General features: G+C 37.2%; 4 protein-coding genes across 4 annotated transcripts; 1 reads left to right on the top strand and 3 right to left on the bottom strand.

Annotated features, from left to right (window-relative positions):
* Nucleotides 1–881: 881 nt before the first annotated feature.
* Nucleotides 882–4,333, top strand: PDX2 (pyridoxine biosynthesis 2). The gene is made up of 7 exons (XM_048086480.2): nucleotides 882–1,057; nucleotides 1,137–1,264; nucleotides 1,997–2,084; nucleotides 2,263–2,336; nucleotides 2,838–3,026; nucleotides 3,718–3,815; nucleotides 3,887–4,333. Exons 1-7 carry the CDS (start codon nucleotides 1,006–1,008, stop codon nucleotides 4,011–4,013), a joined length of 756 nt encoding a protein of 251 aa, XP_047942437.1. The 5' UTR covers nucleotides 882–1,005; the 3' UTR covers nucleotides 4,014–4,333.
* A 10-nt stretch (nucleotides 4,334–4,343) lies between these two features.
* On the bottom strand, nucleotides 4,344–5,784 carry LOC125189205 (uncharacterized). The gene is made up of 2 exons (XM_048086479.2): nucleotides 5,436–5,784; nucleotides 4,344–5,299 (listed from the first exon to the last, which is right to left on the bottom strand). Exons 1-2 carry the CDS (start codon nucleotides 5,761–5,763, stop codon nucleotides 4,563–4,565), a joined length of 1,065 nt encoding a protein of 354 aa, XP_047942436.1. The 5' UTR covers nucleotides 5,764–5,784; the 3' UTR covers nucleotides 4,344–4,562.
* Nucleotides 5,785–11,118: 5,334 nt separating this feature from the next.
* Nucleotides 11,119–12,810, bottom strand: LOC125186761 (pentatricopeptide repeat-containing protein At2g27800, mitochondrial-like). Its single transcript, XM_048083206.2, has one exon. It carries the CDS (start codon nucleotides 12,573–12,575, stop codon nucleotides 11,301–11,303), a length of 1,275 nt encoding a protein of 424 aa, XP_047939163.1. The 5' UTR covers nucleotides 12,576–12,810; the 3' UTR covers nucleotides 11,119–11,300.
* Nucleotides 12,811–13,647: 837 nt separating this feature from the next.
* Nucleotides 13,648–18,885, bottom strand: BGAL8 (beta-galactosidase 8). The gene is made up of 19 exons (XM_048083205.2): nucleotides 18,369–18,885; nucleotides 18,203–18,298; nucleotides 17,657–17,769; nucleotides 17,477–17,543; nucleotides 17,275–17,367; nucleotides 17,051–17,194; nucleotides 16,875–16,963; nucleotides 16,662–16,767; nucleotides 16,500–16,587; nucleotides 16,186–16,304; nucleotides 15,808–15,972; nucleotides 15,438–15,637; nucleotides 15,241–15,350; nucleotides 15,031–15,140; nucleotides 14,846–14,959; nucleotides 14,646–14,747; nucleotides 14,316–14,527; nucleotides 13,906–14,242; nucleotides 13,648–13,824 (listed from the first exon to the last, which is right to left on the bottom strand). Exons 1-19 carry the CDS (start codon nucleotides 18,528–18,530, stop codon nucleotides 13,717–13,719), a joined length of 2,535 nt encoding a protein of 844 aa, XP_047939162.1. The 5' UTR covers nucleotides 18,531–18,885; the 3' UTR covers nucleotides 13,648–13,716.
* Between the last annotated feature and the right edge of the window lie 2,012 nt (nucleotides 18,886–20,897).

The following is a 20,897-nucleotide window of genomic DNA, read 5'->3' as shown; positions in this document are numbered from 1 at the left end:
GCATTCTAACAATCTGTCCGTCCCAAACATTGATGATCTATGTTAAATCTCACTATCATGCTCTACTTTCAACACTATTGTTTTCACTACACAAATATGGCATTCCTATGTTACAAAAATATCTCTATCTATTTTTATTTTTTTACAGAATAAATTCATAATTTACCTATGTATTTTTGACACCTTTGAATAAAAACGGACGGAATTTACCTATGTATTTTTTTCTTGACAAACCTTTTTGAAAAGCATTTGCTGGCAGAATCCACATGTGTGGCGATTTTTTGTAAAAACCTCAAATACTACGAGGTGTCCTAACTAACAACAGTGTAGCATTTTTAAAACACTTGAGACTCACAAATGTAGTTGCATTACATAAAAAAATATATTCAATTATTAGGCCTCCCAAAACCTAGTTATGTCATGATTCATGAGTTAATGCCTTGAATAAAACACTTCAAAACTCAAAAAGCATATGTTAGAAAATTTCCAACCTGCTACAATGAAATGTTCTAAACCCACATAACCTCAGTGGAGATTACCCAATGCAAATCTTCCACCATCTCCTGTTTCATCTCTTACAAACATGAGCAATAAACCCATCATTATTTTTTATGTTTGTGAGGAGTGGAATAGGAGATTTCCACCATCTCCTGTTTCATCTCTTACAAACATGAGCAATAAACCCATCATTATTTTTTATGTTTGTGAGGAGTGGAATAGGAGATGGGCGTAGGATTTGCATTAGATGATCCATTTTATGTCTGCTTATTGGGCCATGGCCCATCTTAGCAGTGCGTTGTGGGCCCAAAAGTGGCTATGGAGGCGGCGGACTAATGATGAAGGCAATTTTGGCTCGCATATAATGGCTTTTTCGAATCATAAATTCATAAATCATCAATATATTTGAGTGAAGCAAGAGTCTGACACGATTCTTCACCGCAATTGGCAACACAGGCGTTGCTCGTAGTCGTAGCGTCTCGTCTTGTGTGGCCAGCTTCAGCTAAGATGGTTGTTGGCGTTCTTGCTCTACAGGGGTCTTTCAACGAACACATTGCGGGTGGGTCTGCTGATTTAATACCTCTTTTCTTCAACACTTTACTCGTATGGCTTCCGATTTAATGATTGTGGTATTGCAGTGCTGAGAAGGTTGGGCGTGAAGGGGGTGGAGGTGAGGAAACCTGAGCAGCTGCAGAGCGTCCGGGCCCTCATCATCCCTGGCGGCGAAAGCACCACCATGGCCAAGCTTGCCGAGTACCATAACCTCGTATGCTCTCTCTCCCTCTCTCGGAAAGCTATAAACTTGTGTGTTTTAATTGCAAGAGGATGCGTTTGGTTGTGTTTGGTAAAGATTATGAGCAAAGCTACTACTGAGTTAACCGTAGTGAAACAAGTAGACCAATTCAATCCTCATACCCGGATAAAAATCTCGCCTTGTGGATAGATCTCTCTTTATTGTTTATAGGTTTTTGGATTCTGGCTTAAAATAAGGCGATTTCAGAAAATAAAGCTGGGTTAGTAGTATATGAATTCAATACACAACTCAGAGGGCATCTCTGCATTTTTTTTGTCCAAGTTCTTTGATTGTAAGTGAAGCTAGTCTTTGCTTGTGGTGTGTCTTACACATTCCGAATCCAGTTCTAGGTCTCTGTTTTACATGATTTCTTCCAAATCATGGAAGTTACTGGTTTTGCTACATCTTCTAGCTCAGAACCTTCTGTGGGAAATATACGTTTGTTTCTCTTTTTTTCTTGAGTAGAGATGATATGTCTGGTGATGTTTATTCAAACATGAACAAAGAAAAGGATATTTTAAGGCTGCATCAAGTCTATAAGTGTTGTGTTTCTTGGTATTTGAACTGCTAATATACGTCTTTCTTCCTGGTTCTTAGAACTTTGCTGTAATCTGAACTGTTTCCTATAGTTCTGGATGTTCAGTGTTGTGTTATGCTGATTGTATGGTGGAGTATATCTTTGTGCTAATTTGGTTCTTGCTGCAGTTTCCTGCACTAAGGGAATTTGTGAAAATGGGAAATCCAGTTTGGGGAACCTGTGCTGGCCTTATCTTTTTGGCTGACAAAGCTGTTGGTATGTAATTACTGATCAGTATCATTATGTCACCTTTTTTCTGTAAAAGTATGATTATGCAAACATCTCTGAGATTCATGCGTCCAATCTTCTAAATCTCGAGTCTATATTTTGTTTACATACTTCAAAATAATGTCTTTTACATGTTGGTTTTGCATAAATGTCATATATATTGCAGGGCAAAAAACTGGTGGACAGGAACTTATTGGTGGCCTTAACTGTACAGTTCATCGAAACTTCTTTGGCAGTCAGGTACGATATGAGTTGCATTTTCCTCAGTTCTGTACATCCGTCATCCGTTGCTAATGTCCATTAAAACATTTAAGTTTCTTACATATTAATAGGATATTTTTTTTTTATCTTGTTAGATGTTATTTAGACAATGTCTAAAGCGGTTGGATGATACTATATTATAAGATTATTATAGTATACTAATCAAGAAGTTTGTACTTTGTACTGTTATTTGGTCAAAATTAGAGGAAATACGTTGTAAACTTGGGGGACTTTACTTATAAGCCTCTTGAAGATAGTTTATTTCAATTTTGATTCTCTGAAACCAAGTATGCAAAATTAAAGAATAGATATTATAGTGTACTTTCGTCATAAGTGCCCTTAAGGGTAAGTAAATCTGCAAGGTTGTAACCAAGAATGCTCCTATCACAGTTATATGTCTCAACTGCTCATTCATCCTTACTTTTCCAGCACTTTGACAACAGTCAATTATCATTTTATAATCCGCATGAAACTTTTTAGATACAAAGCTTTGAGGCAGAGCTCTCGGTTCCTGAGATTGTGGCCAAAGAAGGAGGTCCCCCAAGCTTCCGAGGTGTGTTTATTCGTGCTCCAGGGATCCTTGAAGTAGGTCCAGAGGTGCAAGTATTGGCTGAAGTTCTTCATCCATCTGATAGACCTGCTAAACGTGATGCTTCTGAAAGTTTAGAGGTCAATCCTCTTGCGCTCTCACTTGAATCTTTTCTGCTTGTTTATCCTGTACGATCTTTCCCTTTTCCTGCAAAATATCTGTTAAGAGTCTTAATCTTAGCCTTAGTACCTTTACTTTACTGGTGGAACATATGATCACTGCAGACTACAATTTTTCTGGGTATGTGTGTGACAGTATGGAAAAACCGGCTGTAACCTGGTGGTTAGCACTTGCACACCAAGGTGTCTAGATTTACTACTTTTTTGGACATTACACCACTTTTTCAGGCTTCATATTGACCAATTTTAATGCTGATTTACTCTTTCTATTGTTTTCCCCTCCTTGAGGGAATGTGATGGGGTGGTATAGAACTTTAAACTTTCTTCTATATAGCTATATAATATATGTGCAATGATCAATATTATGAAATCAACCATCCTCTTCACACTCTGGTAATTCTGTAGAACGTAATATGTTTATGATTACGAGAAAGTGTTTAGTTGCTACCTAACCATTGGATTTGACTTCAAACAATAGTGTTTTCAATGAGATTTAAGCTCTGAAGTATGTGAAAATGCTTGGTCTTCTTCTTATTTCTTCAGTTGGCCTCTGCATTTTATAAAATAAAGAATCCAGCGCAATATGTTTCTAATAAGTTTCTTTTGATGCATAGCTTCAAATTTTAACATCAATTACTATATGATACCCCAGGAAGCAGCTGTAGCTGAAAAGAAGGTCATCGTTGCTGTAAAGCAGGGAACGTTGCTAGCAACTGCTTTTCATCCAGAGTTAACTGCAGATACCAGATGGTCTGTTTTGTGCTTTGTGTTTTTCTGCATTTAATTATTCAGTTGCTTGACCGTACAATTTCACTGTGCAGGCACAGCTATTTCTTGAAGATGCTGGATGAAGACAGCCAAGAAGCATCAAGTAGCACGGCATTGTCCTCCGACAATCTAAGCCTCCTCGATCCACAAAAGTATGAGCTCCCGATCATTCATTACTAACAAGGACAAAAAGGTGCGTGTTTCCTTGTCAAATTTGTCAAAGATAGATCGGGCCCGGGCTCACCGCCACAAAATATATCTCTTTGTAAATTGTTTTAGTAGTTTATATTGATCGGCTTAAGGATGATTTAGCCCAAGTAGTTCATTGCGCTCTCAAATAGCAATCTTTACTATTTTCCACACCAAGAAGCTCCACAAACATCTATGCGGAATTTGACCCTTTCTGGAAATCTATTACATAGATTTTACTTTTGTTGTCAATAAGGTTTTATGGGAGTTGGAACTTTATGATATCTAATCTAATATCTTGTTTTATTGTACATGTTCAACTCAAATTCTCAATCAAATAACTTTATTAATCCCATGTAAATAAAATAGCACTCTGGGCCATGTATATACACACATAAATAAGAAATACACGTTGCTATTTATGCAACAATTATTGTACATCAAACTCAGAAACAAACACAACAATCAACCAAGCAAACACAGCTTGTTATCCAAACAAATTACAAAAATTCACACAATTTATTTATATGCAACAAGCAATCATGCTACTTCAACAAGTGGTGATGAAGGTGGTCTGGAGAAAATACAGAGTTTGCAGGAAGGCGAGTACAACGATGGCACATAGTACTTATCCTCGCCTCCGACCACTGGCATCAGCACCCCCTTCTTGGCCGGACTGACATACCCAGGCCGGTACGTAACTCCAAGGATGCCCTCGACACGATCAGACAAATTCGCAAACCTAAACTGCGTCTCAAGATGCGCGAATGCATCGTCGCTAGGCAGCTGGTAGTTATGAACCCTATTTTCCTCCTCGCCGATGGGGGTAACCCTAACGTCGATCTCCACCAGCCCCGCTACCGTCACTCTCACCGTGTTGACATCGTCAGTCCTCTCAACCACCACCTCTCTCCCGCTACCGCTACCGCTGCTGGTCCTCCACTCCGCATCCCCCTCTGTCGGGACAGCCACAGACTGGCCGTCCCACTTGACAGCCAGCGCGTCAGTGCGGTCGTCCCAGTGGGCGACCTTCTTGGCCGCGATCACGAGGGTGTGGGCGTCGAACATTACAGCGAGCGCCTGCACCCACGTGTAGTCGCGGGTGCGCCCCGCCGGCCTGGCGCCGATGAGGTGCGCATTGATGTGGAGGTTGTGGTCAGAGACAATGGCGAAGTCGCTGCCCTTGGAGCCGTGGAAGTAGAACATCACTCCGTCCCCACCAACAAAGCGTGGGTCGTAGCACAGGGCACCGAAGCCGTTGCACTTAGGCCTCCTCCCTGATAAAATATATATATACTTTTATTATAAACTTCAATTATTAGGGAGTCCTGACTCCTCTATAAATGACTGGTCATTTATAGAGGAGTCAGGGTTACTAATTTGTGGATGTGGGACAAGAAAATAAGAGCGTACATTTGCAGGTGATCTCGCACTTGCTGCTGCAGTCGACGAAGCAGCCTTTGTTCTTCTTATTCTTCTTGGGCTTGCGCTGGGGGCACTCGGGCGGGCAGGTGAGGGTCTTGTAGTGGCATTTGCCTCTTGCGTGGCAGAAGGCGCGTTCCTGGTTGGTCTTGGGCAGCGGCTCAAGCATTTCGTAGTTGGTTGAGGCCGCGTCGTTAGGAGGCTTCTTCTGCTTGTTGGCATTGTTGCCGCTGTTGCCTTGGGCCGCCGCAGCTGAGATGAAGATGAAGAGGAGGAGGAGGAGGAGAGCCACCGGAAAGTAGAGCTTCCTAGCCTCCATTTTTCAAGTAGCAGTAGTAATTAAGAGATTTAATTGTGTTTAGCGAATTGATCAATGGAAGGATTTATAGGTTGGAGATAAATGGGCGTGGGTTTCGGCTTAAGTAATGGTGATATTTAGTTGATACTATTCTATTCGAGAAATACAGTGGTTTCCTGGTTGGCTTTGATTAATTGTGTTTCAATCTTCATAAAACACACTATTAAAACATGTTCTTGCATAAAAGTCTTGGTTGGGTTTCTTACGTAACTTTGTATTTGCTTCATAATGCAACATTTCATTCGTACGATCGATTTCAGCCAACGCTACAATTTGGAACTTCTCATTATATTTTTATTGTCTCTCTCATTAAATAAGATTGTCTGATCACATGAAACCCTTTACATTTTGAATACACAAAATATATATATTTTTTTTAAATATCGTATACAATTAAGTAATACAACAAGCTTTATGTCGGTGGCGTTAATTAAGTTATGAAGCACTCAAGAAAATGTGCAGAGGAGAGAAGGAGGAGATCTGAGATAGGAAATCGAAACAGCATTTACTTTTGGATTGATGCATCTTTACGTCAAGTTTATGCATGTCAAAACCAAACGTGTTGTGTGTGTTTGATCATATCCATGTGAATAAATAAAATCTACTGCCTTCTTTTACTTTCGATTGCTTTTATAGAGCAAAAGTATATAGTAGAAATTGGGGTGTGCATGCGATTATAGATTTAAATTTTACTCCAATCAAACCAACTTGTCTATAATTTCATTAAAAACCAAACTGAACGCGTCCGAAACATTCAAAATTTAGGATAAAAAATGTGTCGATTTAAAACCAAATTAGAACTAAATTATTTTAATGTGAACTAATACTAATAATTAAGGTTTCAATTTTATAAATGCCAAAATTTTGGATTTTATTTTACAAAATTGAAATATATAAAAATAATTATATTTCATTTTTTTAGAGGCATAGCATCACTCAAATTAACAAAGTGATAAAATAGGATCGTTTTTGGCTCATGCCTCTATGTCCATATAGTATACATACACTTCCTAGGATTTTACTTGTGTCACAACGGGCTGTAATTAGTTTGGAGATTATTTCTGGAGAATACATGTCTTCGATTTTGGGGGACAATTAATTATCTCTGTCTTCTAAGTACTAGGATATAGCTAGCAGGAAACTAATATTAACATGTTTCCTTAATCTTATGAGGATGAGACATTTATTTATAATTTAAACATATCAGTGGGGGTTATATATAGGGGAACTCTAGTTGTCTCTATTTACTTCGAATATGGTAGAAAACTTACATTATGTTATGTTATCAAATGAGACATTTGATATATGTCTCAATAGTGTAAAACTAATTAATTTTAGAAGGGAACATTTCGATATACTGTCTCTATAGTGCTAAATTAATTAAGTTTAGTAGTTAGGAGACATTTCTAACTCTTTGAGTCATGTTGTAGGATCATCATAACAACCTGAAGCTATATCTTTTGGGGTGTATGTGATAAATTGTTTTGGGGAAACTAACTTTGATCTGTACAGTAGTACTCAATAAAATAGTAGATTGATTTTTGTACATTTCTTACTTTGTTTCTATAGAATTTTGGGTACTAGTATTTAAGTGCTTAACTGTGAACCAATATTTTTTTTCCCGAGATATGTAGGAGTATAAATTATATTGAATGATTATTAGATTCTCAATTTTTTCACTTTGAAGGTTTCCAAATTATATTGAATGATTATTAGATTCTCAATTTTTTCACTTTGAAAGTTGAAACCGTTAATCTATACAATATATAAAAGGGGAGTTTTGAGGGAGTTTTGGAGAAATTTAAAAGAGTGGAGTGAGTGGAAAGTTAAAAAAAAATTATAAATTAAAATTAGTGGGGCAACTCCACCATGTGTGCATTTTTCTCACTTCCAAATTTACATTAGTAGTTGGTGGTTATTGATTAAGTTTGTAAGTTTTCATACTATAATAATTTGCACTTAAACAAATTTCTATTTGCCCAATCCAATACTACCTCCTTGGCTTATAAACTCAAGTATGCCATTTTTGCTATTATCATAAGAGGAATTCTTAAAGCTTGACGCCATGGAATCATCCCACACCATGCTCAGTGAGCTCGAGGTTTCCCCAATTTCTTTGGTTGGCTAATTTTATTCTTTTTAATTATGTTTTCGTTCCTTTTCATTTTATTAATTATATTTTTCTTTTCTTAACATTTTTTAAATTATATTTTTTGTTTTTTTCATCATTTTTATATATCAATTTTGATCCAACATCGTATTTGTTTTTAATATTATATAAACTTATTGGTATTTTTTTCTTTTTAGTTATCTTTTTAGTTTCTTTCCATCCATTTTTATTCCATACTCTGTTTTCTTTTTTAAAAATATATTAATCTGTATATAGCACATGCGTGATACTAGTTTAATTTAAAAATTGAGTTTAAATATATACTCCATGATAACAATTTTATCATAACACATATACCAATACAATTTATTACTCTATACTACATTGAAATTCTCTTTCTTTTATTTGACACATGTTGAAAGTACTATACTCCATTCAGTGATCAAAATAGAGTATTGATCCATTCGTCCGCCATTAAATGTCTCATATTTGATCAACACGGATTTTAAGAAATTGTTTGATTTTATGAAGTAAAATGAGTAGAAAAGCTGGTGGAATGTGAGGACTATTTTATATATTAGTTTTATAATAAAATGTGAGTGGAATGAGTTAGTGGAATGTAAGATCCATTTAACAAATATGGTAAAAGTGAAATGAGACATTTATTGGCGGACGAACGAAAAAGAAAAAATGAGACATTTAGTGGCTGATGGAGGGGAGTACATATTACTCCATCTGTCCCACTTTAGGAGTCCCGATTTACCATTTTTGGGTGTCCTACTTTAGAAGTTTAGAATATTCCATTAGTGGTATTGGCCCCCACATTCCACTAACCTTTTTCCACTCATATTTTATTATAAAACTAATATAAAATAAATAGGACCCACATTCCACTAACTTTTCTTTATATTTTTTAAAACTCGTATTGAACTCAACCACTGGGACTCCTAAAGTGGGACGAAGGGAGTAATATGTTAATGACATAGAGCAGTAGTACTTAAAAATTAGCATAACTTTGTGGTATTTTTTTTAAAAATAACATGATTTTCTCTAAAGAATTCTCAAATTTTACATAAAATCATTAATTTGAATCTATAGTAAAAAATTGAATCAACGAGCCAAATTCTCACATGAAGCAAATGATATTTGATCATGCTCTGGAAAGTGCATCAATGTACCAGAGTAACATGAAATATAAAAAAAACGATCTCGTTCATTATATATTCCATACTAGAATCTGGTAAATTTGTTGATTCAAAGTTGGAAATTTATGCAAAATCCAACACCCACACTAGTAACGCACATAAGTGACTTGATTCTGAATGTAGTAATTAGACATAAGCATCCCACCAATTGAATGTCTTGAATTCTAAGACCCAGCCATCTTGAGCAGGTGAAAATTAGGGCTGCCCCTCTTTCCCTCCCTCTGGCGGCGGCGGCCATAGAAGAAGTCAGAGTAGGAGCATTACAGCATGCATATCTGTGGTGAGGACGGAAGAATTGGCGATCAAACGTTTCTCCTTCTTCACAGTTCACACATATTTTTATGGTTGAATATGTGCAACTTGCCGATGCGTTTGGCAACAAGACTGGATCATGTTTCCACTTTCCGCAATGTCCGTAAAGGAAGTCTGCTTGCACCATCTTTACTCCTCATATATATATTATCAACTTGAAGTTAATAGTTATTTAATCAAAGTCAATGCCGTAAAAAAAAGAGAGCTAGGTAAGTTAAACAAAAGATTGTTTGTTTAAGATGAGATTAGTCTCTTTTGGTAGCATATGTATGTAATCTTCTTAATTTGTGTTGGAGGGAGAAAGCCAAGCACAGTGGCTATAATGGCTATGGGCTATGGCTGCTCCTTCATGAAAACTCCTACTCCATATTAATAGCCAGCTGTATATATCACTTCGCATTCTATGCACTAATAAAGATCGAGGATTTTAAATAACTATGTCAAGTAAGAAAAGGCTGCCCTTTATTTTATTCCGATTGTGTGTCAACATTTGCAAGAAAAGCAGCACACTTCCTGATTCTGTTTTATATACAGTAGCCTGAGACAGAAAATTACATTTTCAGGAGAAGTGGCAATAATCTTAATTCTAACATAGAAATTTGTGAATAAAAATATGCCTTGTTAAAACAGCAACAAAGATCCAGAAAAGAAGTTGGAGCAAGAGTAGCGTAATGATGATTCGAAAGAGAGAGGCATGCTTCTTAATGAGTAGAACCTTGTAGGAAGAAGATGTTATACCTCCAAATTTGAACCAAGAGATGTGGTTTTTGGATCAGTTTCCACCATTGCCTCTTCACAAAGTTTTATAGCCTTGTGTGCATCTTTCAAGTGACCCCATTTCGGTTGCCTCAGAAGGCCTAAAACAGAGCAGTCAATACACATTCATGAATCCATATCAAAAAATATTGCTTTGAAACAAGAGATAAAATTATACTCTCTGGCTGTCCGTATCATATTAGACAAAGGAATGACATACCATACTCATCAACCATAGGTTGTTGTAATGAAAGGTCCACCACTCGAGCGACCAAAGTTAGTGCCACCGTGGTACTGTTAAAATGCAATACAATTCATACGACAAGTTCTTGCATATATCAAATGGCCGAGACGATGGATCTGTTGTTTCTATTTTTTTCAAAAACAAAGTTAAGCAGCCATTTGCTCTCTACATTTTGTTTGTAATCACAGGACATAAAATACAGTAACTTTTAGTATTCAACTGCTATTGCGAATTTTTGATGGTCCTCATTTGTACCAGCTAAATTGTCTTTTGTAATCTCTTTGACAATGTACCTGTTGTGAGTTTTATGCTAAATTCTTTTTCTATCCTTTTACATAACAAAGTTAAGCAGCCGTTTTCTCTCCAGTCATTTTGTTTGTAATCACAGATTCACAGGACATATTAATTTTTAGGGTCAACTGCGATGGTGAATGTTTGATGGCCCTCATTTGTACTAGCTTCGGCCACATGAATCATCAGAGCTAACTTACACGGTTACCCCAACAAAGAACATCAAGGAAGAAAGACTGATCCCACTGGTCCCATTCTTAAGAAATGAACTCTTAGCAACACAAGTCATTTCTACATAGGCCTTTGACATTATGTCAATTATAAGAACCATGGATGATGAAGAATAGGCAAGTTGTAGTCAGACTCTCAGACTCTCAGGAGTATCAGACCAAAAAGCAAACACAATATATTTATCTTGATTCTTGAACTATAAATAAAAATACAGAACAAACCAAAACTCGAACGCCTGTACTGGCATAACTAAACTTATTGATCCTCTTTCTTTCAGCACGATATGAACAGGAGGACTTACACAACGGTTATTAGAAAAAACCGGTCCAGCCATCTACCTGAATACAAATCATATATTTTCATAATGAGAGTTATCTTCGAGTTCATACACAATCTTTTGATATGTCTGCCCATCTACAAGTTTCTTTTCTTGCAACAGGTCCAAGAACCTCAAAGCCTCTCTAGTCCCTCTCTGTCGTAACATTTCAGTCGAGAGAGTTCTATAAGTGATGACATCAGCCCACCTCTGGTGCTCAGCCATCTCCCACAAGAACTTCACAGCCTCATCAACCTCCCCCTCGAGAGCCAATGAGTTCACAAGGGAGTTATACGATTTACTGCTAGGCACAAAACCACTTTTCTTCATCCTATCACAAATCTCTCTAGCATTCAGCGTTCGGCCTTGTGCACACAGCCCATGAATCAAATAATCATACGAAAACGAGTTTGGCTGGCATTCATAAGCCGTGCCCATCTGGTGAAAGATTCTAAGTGCATCATTGACATGAAGTGAAAGCACATATCCTTTGATCATAGAATTGAGACAAAAAATATCAGGCTCAATCCCAGCATCCACCATTTGCTTGAACAAGCTTCGAATAGTCTCCATATACATATGATTAATGTAAGAATTCTTTCCACGGCTCAGAAGCGCAGCAAATAATATATTGTAAGTTCTTATAGTTGGCCTGCTATCCAATTTCCTACAATCACACATACGCTTGAATATATTGACAGCTCTAACCAATTTCCGAGCTTCGGTGAAGTAGTAAATCATGCTATTATAAAGGGGCTCGGAAGCAATAGAAGAAACGGCTAGCACCTGATTAACGACACAATCCATCTCCTCGTACATTTTAGCTGCACCGAGCTTCTTGATCGTAATGTGAAATGTCAACGCATTGTGCCTGAATCTGTGCTGCTGGGATGCCCAATTGAAAAGCTCGAAACAAACTAGCGGATCTTCAAGTAAGGCTATGACATCGTGCAGCTCTTCAGGAGTGAATCTCGGTGGGAGTTGGGATTTTGCTGCTTGGAAAAGAGACTCGTTTAGAACGGGTTTCGCCGCGGCTATCTCTCTCTTCTTGATTCTCCTCCTCAATGTTCTTGATATCGGGCCTTTGTAGATTCGCGTAGAATGGGATGCAGCAGATAGGTTTCTGAACAAGACTGCATTTTTAGGTGGTTTACCGCGTAATTGGGACAAGAATGTTGAATTTGAGAGGGTGTGGGAGGTGGGTGACGAAGGAGTGCAATTATTGGATTGGGTTGGACCGAACAGACTATAGAGAAAGCGTTTATTGGGTTGGATGAGTTGAGATTTATTGCCGCGAGGAGCGAACATTGTAGGAAGTGGGGTGAATTTCAGTTAGTTGATGGGAAGGTGATGAAGAATGGCTATGTTCAATGATGGATTGAGGTGAGAAGATGTTGAAACCGTAGAAGATGGTACGACGGCGGTGGAGGTGGCTGAATTGGTGATTGAGGTCGGATCGGGGCTCGCAGGGAAACTGTATGATGAAATGTCAACAAGAGGTTAATGACATGGAGAATGCAGATGGAGTTTTCGCGGGTTTGGTAATAATTAAGTAAAACTTAAAGTTGAGCCCGGCCAAAAATTTCTCTTTGCCATATCATCATACTTTTCCCACCATCTAGCCATTGCCACCTAGCCGAGTAACAACTTAGCCAATACCCCAGGCCTAGCAAATATTATTGATAAATACGATTAATTTATTTTAATTATTTGGTGTTTATCAAATATTAAAAAAAAATAAAGTGCAATAAGTTATAAATATAGAATATAAATAAAAAATTAAATAAATTAAATAAAATTCGGCTAGTCGATCGCTCGCTGCATAATAGGCAGCCAGCGATCGGCTAGCCGATTAGTTCACGCCTGACCTCTCGTCTGCTCCGCGCTCGTCCTCACCGATTGCAATAGTGGACTAGCGCCCGACCACTAGGGCGGGCGCTAGTCCACTTTTGTGGATGTTTAGCACAAGTTTACATTAGGTACCATTATTCAAAATTTCAAACCCATTTAAGTTTACATTAGGTACCATTATTCAAAATTTCAAACCCATTTATACAAATAAGGTTATTTGTGTATAATATTTTTTGGTTATTCCCCTGTTATTGTCTAATAGAACAATAGTACATTTATAATACATTTTCAGTAGAATTATTTTTTATTATTGTTTTTTTATCATGTATAGCATGATATTTTTAAATATAAGTAAATAAATTAAACAATATAATATTTAATAATTTAAAATATACTCCATTACAGTAGTAGTTCTTCAAGTGAAGTGGCTATGGCTGTTCATTCAAGAAAACTCGTATAACTGCATATATCACTTTGCATTTATGCACTAAAGATCGATTATTATAAGTAGTTATGATCAATTTCCTACTAAGAAAAGGCTGCCCTTTTTTATTTAATTCTTTCAATAATTGTTTGAACAACTTCATTCTGTAACAGACTATGCACAAGAAGCTTCCACAGCTAAGGTTTTAGCAGTTCCTGCACACGGATCGCCAAACGTATTTACCGATACTTGAACGCTGCAGCTTCTTGATCCTACGCAAGCCTGCGATATATACATAACCAAATCAAAACACCATCATAGAAATAATCAGCATAGTTTGAGACCAAAATAAATCAGCAAGACCTTTTCAATAATGGAGAGAGCTCTTTTGCTGCTGCATCGGCCGTGGCTGAAACTCCCACACGATCCATGAGGAGTTCCAAAGCTGGCGAAGTTGATCTTAGATATGACCTGATGTGGATGAGGGCAACCCAGGGACAGAGTTGGCCCTGCCCTTTTTCTCGTTTCCTCGTCTGCAGGCCACATTTCCACAGGAATCGGGTGGGAATCTGAGACGCGAGAGCATATGCTTTGCACCTCTCTAGTTGCAAAAGATAGCTTTGTAGGATCTCCCCCTGCCTGCTCGAACAACACTAGCACGTTTCCACTTGGCTTTAGCCACGAACGGGGCACGTGGTAGCTGAAACACCAAACATTATGAACACTTGGAGAAATGATAAATAAAGTTTTTTATAAATAAAAGAAGCTCTTACAGCAGCTGAGTAGGCTTCCCACAGTTTTTCAGACATTTGTTTGAGCTGTAAGAACCTCTGTAATTGCAAGAGTTGGTGCAGCCATTGTTTGAGGCAATATTAGTAGGCCAATAACGCCCAATGCTCTGTCCATTTACCCATGCCTCACCCTTCCCCAGTCCTGTGAAGTCCAATGCAACCGGGCTGCTTCCGGAGGGGGCATCAAAAGTCGTCTGAATCACACAGAGTATATTTTATTGAGATTATATCCTCAACATGGTCACATTGAAATACTAGGCTGTTTTATGTAGTATTTCCTATCTGCATAAGGATATCATGGTGAAAATGTACCTTGTACCAGACCAGTGGTTGATTCTTGGGCAAAGCAGGCTGGGACACCCAAAGTGAGGAGCTTCCAGTTGAAAGGCCTAGCCCTTCCCCTTTTAGACCAATCTGCATTCCACACGAGATTAATAATGATGAAATAGGACGTCGTATATTCCAACAAACATATAAGCTACTACTTTTGATACTATGTTTAAAAAAATGACCTGATATGTCCACTGCTGAGAGGACAGATCAGCTATAGATCCATTCTTTAGGCCTTTTAACTGGACTGGCCCGGTAACTCCAGCACCTTTCAAATCAAAGAATGCTCCATAGTTCTGGAATCAAAAAAATATTTGAATTAGGTAAAACTTCTTGTAAGATTTTTGATAACTCTGTGTATATATACCTGCAATCCCACTGTTGAACTCAAGAGGTCAATATTATTTTTTCCCGGAACAAGGCTTACAGGAACATCTAATGAGACTTTAGGGTTACTGTTTCGCCCATTGCCACTACCTGTACAATATACAGCAAGCCCCAAGCAGTGAAGAAGACGGAATAGCAGAAGCATAGGGGGGGAAAAGTAGAAGTGTTCATTTAGTTTTAGTCACTTCACCTGCAACTTTCCCATTGATAAAAACATTAAGTGCGTGGCCTAGAGAATCCACGTGAAGGACTGGTTGAGACCCGTCTTCAAGAAAAGGCTCGTCCCCTTTCGTTTCAATGCTGAAACAATCACGAAAAAAGTTAAGAATTTAAGAGCTTTATCTAAAACACGGCAGTGTATCTTTTTTGAAAAGCTCCCATACATACCTCAGAGAATACCAAAGATAGTCACTTTGATCAGCAGTTGTGTTTATTTGCTCCAGTAGCCCAGGTTTTGTGAATGCATTATTACTGGATATACCTACAGGTTCGTAGATCCAACTCCAACCTGAGAATGCATCTGTTTCCGTAGCACCATCTTCTGAAGACTGATGAACGAACTTTGTAACAGTTGACATTGAGTTTATCTGTTATTTGTAAAGGTGCCATTAGCTTCTGACTGAAATCTGCTAGTGACTTATTAGACATATTATAACATTGAAGGTTAAAATTTCAATTGCTTTGGAGTTCAAGTATCAAATTTTCAAGGTTCATGGTCGGAAAGGAGAAATGCAATATGAAGGCTTGCAATGCATACTTTTGCAGTATTGAGGACCACATTCTTGCAGTCAGGTAAGATGCTGACAGACCATGCAGGCAAACTATAGGAATTTCCATTGAACTTCACTGTGGCATCCGATTGTGTGCCAACATTTGCAAGAAAAGCAGCACACTTTCCTGATTCTGTTTTATATACAGTAGCCTGAGAAAGAAAATTGCATTTTCAGGAGAAGTTGCAATAATTTTAATTCTGACATAGAAATTTGTGAATAAAATGCTATTGAAAATATGCCTTGTTTAAACAGAAAGAAAGACCAGAACAAGAAGTTGGAGCCAAGAGTAGCGTAATGATGATTCGAAAGAGAGACATGCTTCTTATTGAGTAGAACCTTGTAGGGAGAAGATGTTATTATACCTCCAAATTTGAACCGAGAGATGTGGTTTTTGGATCAGTTTCCACCATTGCCTCTTCACAAAGTTTTATAGACTTGTGTACATCTTTCAAGTGACCCCATTTTGGTTGCCTCAGAAGGCCTAAAACAGAGCAGTCAATACACATTCATGAATCCATATCAGAAAATATTACATTGAAACAAGAGAAAAAATATACTCTCTGGCTGTCCGAGTCATATTAGACATTGTTGTTAATAGCTATTGGAAACTCATCAAATTTTACAACCTAAACTTGTTGTAGTGCAGAAACAGATACTAAACAAAGGAATGACATACCATACTCATCAATTGGAGCATCATAATCATAGGTTGTTGTAATGAAAGGTCCACCACTCGAGCGACCAAAGTTAGTCCCACCGTGGTACTGTTAAAAATGCAATACAATTCATATGACAGTTCTTGCATATATCCAATGTAAAGGACAACTATATATTATACCATGTAATAGTTCTGGAAGGTTCCCCCGAGCTGGTAAAAGCGTGCAACAGCAAAAGCAACATCTTCTGTAGGTCTATATGGCAGAGGATCACCGAATGAAGAGAACCTGGTGTTTTATTAACAACACATGCAGGAAAAGTTAGACAACCCAAAGATACTAAACAAAGAACCACAATGCAGTTTAACAATGATCAAGCATTTCTAAAGTTGTACCATCCGCTCCAGTTTTCTGTCCACATTTTTGGCTTGTTATTGGAATTTGGGGTGTACTGGTCACAGTAAAACCCATTGCAAGTGTCAATCTGTATTATTCAGGAGGGAATGTAGTTTATTAGCTTGGATTCATCATCTGCTGAAATAGCCATTGAAGTATGAAAACCAGAACTTACAATAGGATTGGGAGCATCTTTTTGTTGGCACATAACCCAGGGCACTCCTGTATTCAGTGAGGTGGCCATTGTTGCAGCCCAGGTTATGTACGGTTTCGCACCACCACCATAAGCAGAATCAATATTTCCATACTCATTTTCTATCTGAAATGTTGCACATAGATGAGATCCTTGAGTACTTATAGCTATAAAGATGCTAAAACATGATTCTTAGAGCATTCAACCTGAGACAAAATTATGGGGCCTCCCTGTGATGCATACAGATTTTCTTGTTTCATCAAGTCCACAATCTTGGCTGTGAATCTCTTCATTTCAGCCTGCAATATCCCATTAATCCATTGTATTTTAGGTTATGCTAGTGTTCACAGAAACAACCAACAATTACAGCCAAATCAAAATGAAAGAAAGCGACGCGAGAATAGCAACCTTGAAAGGCTCATTATCTGTTCGGAGCTTGATTCCAGGTATAAAATGCAGCCAAACGGGAAATCCACTGTTCAAAAATAGATTAGCAGCTCTCATTTCAGCTATGAATCAGTATAACCATCTCCTCATTTTTATACATTAACAAAACCAAGATATAAATGAAGAGAAATTTTAAGTTACCCATAATTCCATTCAGCACAGACATAGGGACCTATTCGTAGATGAACAAACAGACCAGCCTCCTTCACCAATTTCACAAATTTCACCAAATCCTTTTCGCCTTCAAAATCATACTGCAAAGTTCACTTTCAAACCGTAAGCCTCACTTTCCTCTATTAGTATTATTTCTTCCTTTCACACTTCCCATAATTGACTTTTACTCATCAAAACAAATCTTAATCAATAGCCCCAACAACAATGATTGAAAACGCGGACTCAACCACATTACTAAATAATCAACTTGAAAAAGTTCACTACTTTTCGATCAAGAAACGGGAAAATCAGAAAAACTTATTCTTTGCCTTTCTTCGTCATTACTCCACTTTCCCCCTTTTCTCCATTAAACAAAAACATACTACATCCAAGTTAGGGATAATCATGATTCATGCCAGAGAAAAAGCACCACAAAGCCAGATCAACTACGAGAAAGAGGAAGAGAGAGAGAGAATCGCATTTATCGAAACTTAAATTAACAAACATAAAAACTAAAATAAGATGAGCAATCACCTTGCCGCGAACTGGTTCGTGCAAATTCCAGAAAACGTAAGTCTCTATCACATCCAATCCTCCGTCTTTGGATTTCTGTATCAAGTCCGGCCACATCTGAACAAAAAAGGAAAACATCACATTTCCATTCATAAAACTGCGTGAAAAATGCGAGCTCCGTACTAACATCAGGAGTGCTGCGCGGGTAGTGGATGGAGCCGGAGACGAGAACCCTCCGCTTGCCGTCTATCACCAGCGCGCGGTGATCGTACGTCACGTTGGCGCCAAAACAGAAGGACGTCGTCGTCAGCAACAGCAAACAAAGCAAGCCGTACAACGAAACCGCCATTGCTAGCTCACGTTTTCCTTGCACCAATAATTTCTGTCCTTGGGATTTTGGCTGCTATTTAAAGGGAGGAACTGGAAAAATCCTGCACTGTTTCCTTAATTTGGGGTTTTGTTACTTTCAGCGCTTGTATTCTTATCCCTTTGTGACATAGCTTTCCTTTGTCTTAACCGAAAACAGTTCCGGAAGATAGCTAACGTGCGCCGGCGACGGCACGCCAACTAGTGCTGCGCCACGTGACGTTTTCGTCGTCGTTTTGGGTCCAGCCTCTGCAGCAATGCTGCTCAAATGCGCATCAGATGAAAAGCGTGACGGTGCCTGTTTTGTTTCAATTAATTGGAAAATAAATAATTTCATAAATCTATTTTTATGATAAGCTCGAAACTCGAACGACACGACAATCGTGCTCACGGAATTGCAACAGAATCATACGGTTAATAATTAGGAAACTCATTTGATAACAGTGGATTATTTATTTGATTTTAGGAAATTACTTATACCATTTTTATCTCGAGATCGAATGAGTGCAACACAGGTTACCAATGTTTAAACATTTTTAAAAGTACAATATCTACAATTATGCTCTTATTCATCATCTCTTACTACTATTATGGAGTATTATCTTCACCGGCCACCGACATTACAGAGTTATTTTAGTACTTGGAAGATTAAAAAAATCAAACTATAAAAAGTTTGAAACAAATAAAAAGAAGAATTAAGGATTAATTTATTGGGACAGTGATGGAGTGGGAATAATAGGTCAGCTAAAATGACAATCTTCTTTGAATTATTTATCTATTCTATACAAATGAACGATATATATTTTTTTTGTATTCATGATACATGAACGAACGATATTACTTTCATACACTACAATATATAATATAGATAACGTGTATGCAATATAAATTAATATTACTAGTAATGTGAATGCTATATTAAAAGACAAGAGTGGGCAAAATTATCCAGATAAAGTTTTAATATTTTCAATCTAAAAGGATGTTGAAAGCAATTTGTTCACTAGACAAAATTGTAGCATCCACATTATATAACTATTTAATTATTTTTCAAGAGATAATACTTTTTAAACAAAATACTCCACTAGAAATATTTGCCATTTCTTCTGTTTTTTTTTCTGTAATTAATTCCACTGTACCTACGATCGAACTTCTGGCATCGTACGATGTCATTATGATTTATTAATTCTTACGCAAGTAGTATATTTTATACAGTAGTCCTGCTTTGAGAAAATATTTATTCGGATAATATTTTTGGTTGCCTATTTTTCCAATTGTAGGAAAGCATGGAGGGTGGGTCCTAAATTTAAGATGTGTCACGAAATCAAAAGTGGTCACATGTGTGTAGTCCCCCCAATCTTAATTTCAAACCAGAAGACTATTCCTCTACAAAGACAAATTGGGTTGGTGACCCAAAGGCCAAACCTACTTTAGTGAAGTTTTTATTTCATAATACTATCATATTTATAGATTTTAATTCTCTTAATTCATAGGCTAATTTATTCCCCCCACTCATTATTTCGCCGACAACAAATTAATGGGATATTGTTCATTCATATCTATCCAATAAAGAATAAACTACCTTCGACCCCAAACTAATTAATTCAATGATTCATATAGTTTAGTGGTTCAATGTGAAAATAACTACTATACTGTTCACGGACTGAGGAATTACTCATTGAGCGACCTGGGCATTGCACATTCCCAAAAAGGGGTTTGGAATTTAAAATTAGGATTGCGCCAAATTCTGTTAATAAAATCTATTGGAATAATTTCCATTTTACTTCTTTATTTTTTTGCAGGCATATTTTAATCCATTTCAATGTCTTCTAAAAACTTCGACAATTTATAGTATACGAGTTTTTAATCATATACAATATTTTAAAAACTATTCTTGCAATATTTTCAAAAAAAAACTATAATACTATGTACTACATCTGTTCAATAAAATAGTGTTATTTTGTCATTTTCATTCCTCCATCAAAATTAGCCTCATACCACTAAAAATAAAAAAATACGTTCAGTTTGTAACGCCATTTTATATTGGGAAATTGGTCTCTAAAACCATAAACTTTGCCTAAAATTTGGTATTTCCCATGAACTTTGAAATTGGTACATAATATCACGAACTTTGCATTTTGTTTGGTATTTCCCGAACTCACTCAAATAAGATATTTTCATCAAAATCTTATTTAACATAGGCAACCGTGATATGTTTTATAATATTTGAAACCACTTTTTAAGTTCATAACATGTAGCATAAAAAGTTACGTTGAAACCCACGTTGATTTAATTGTGTCAAGTATGATAAAAGCCTCGTAAGTTAGTCAAATATAGTAATAAACATGCCGTG

Source organism: Salvia hispanica, chromosome 5 (assembly GCF_029641045.1).
Source record: "Salvia hispanica isolate PSC_SH4W2 chromosome 5, Shi_PSC_v1, whole genome shotgun sequence".
Classification (NCBI taxonomy): domain Eukaryota; kingdom Viridiplantae; phylum Streptophyta; class Magnoliopsida; order Lamiales; family Lamiaceae; genus Salvia; species Salvia hispanica.
Note: the sequence above shows the minus strand (reverse complement) of the source record. Positions and strands in the feature narration are given on the sequence as shown.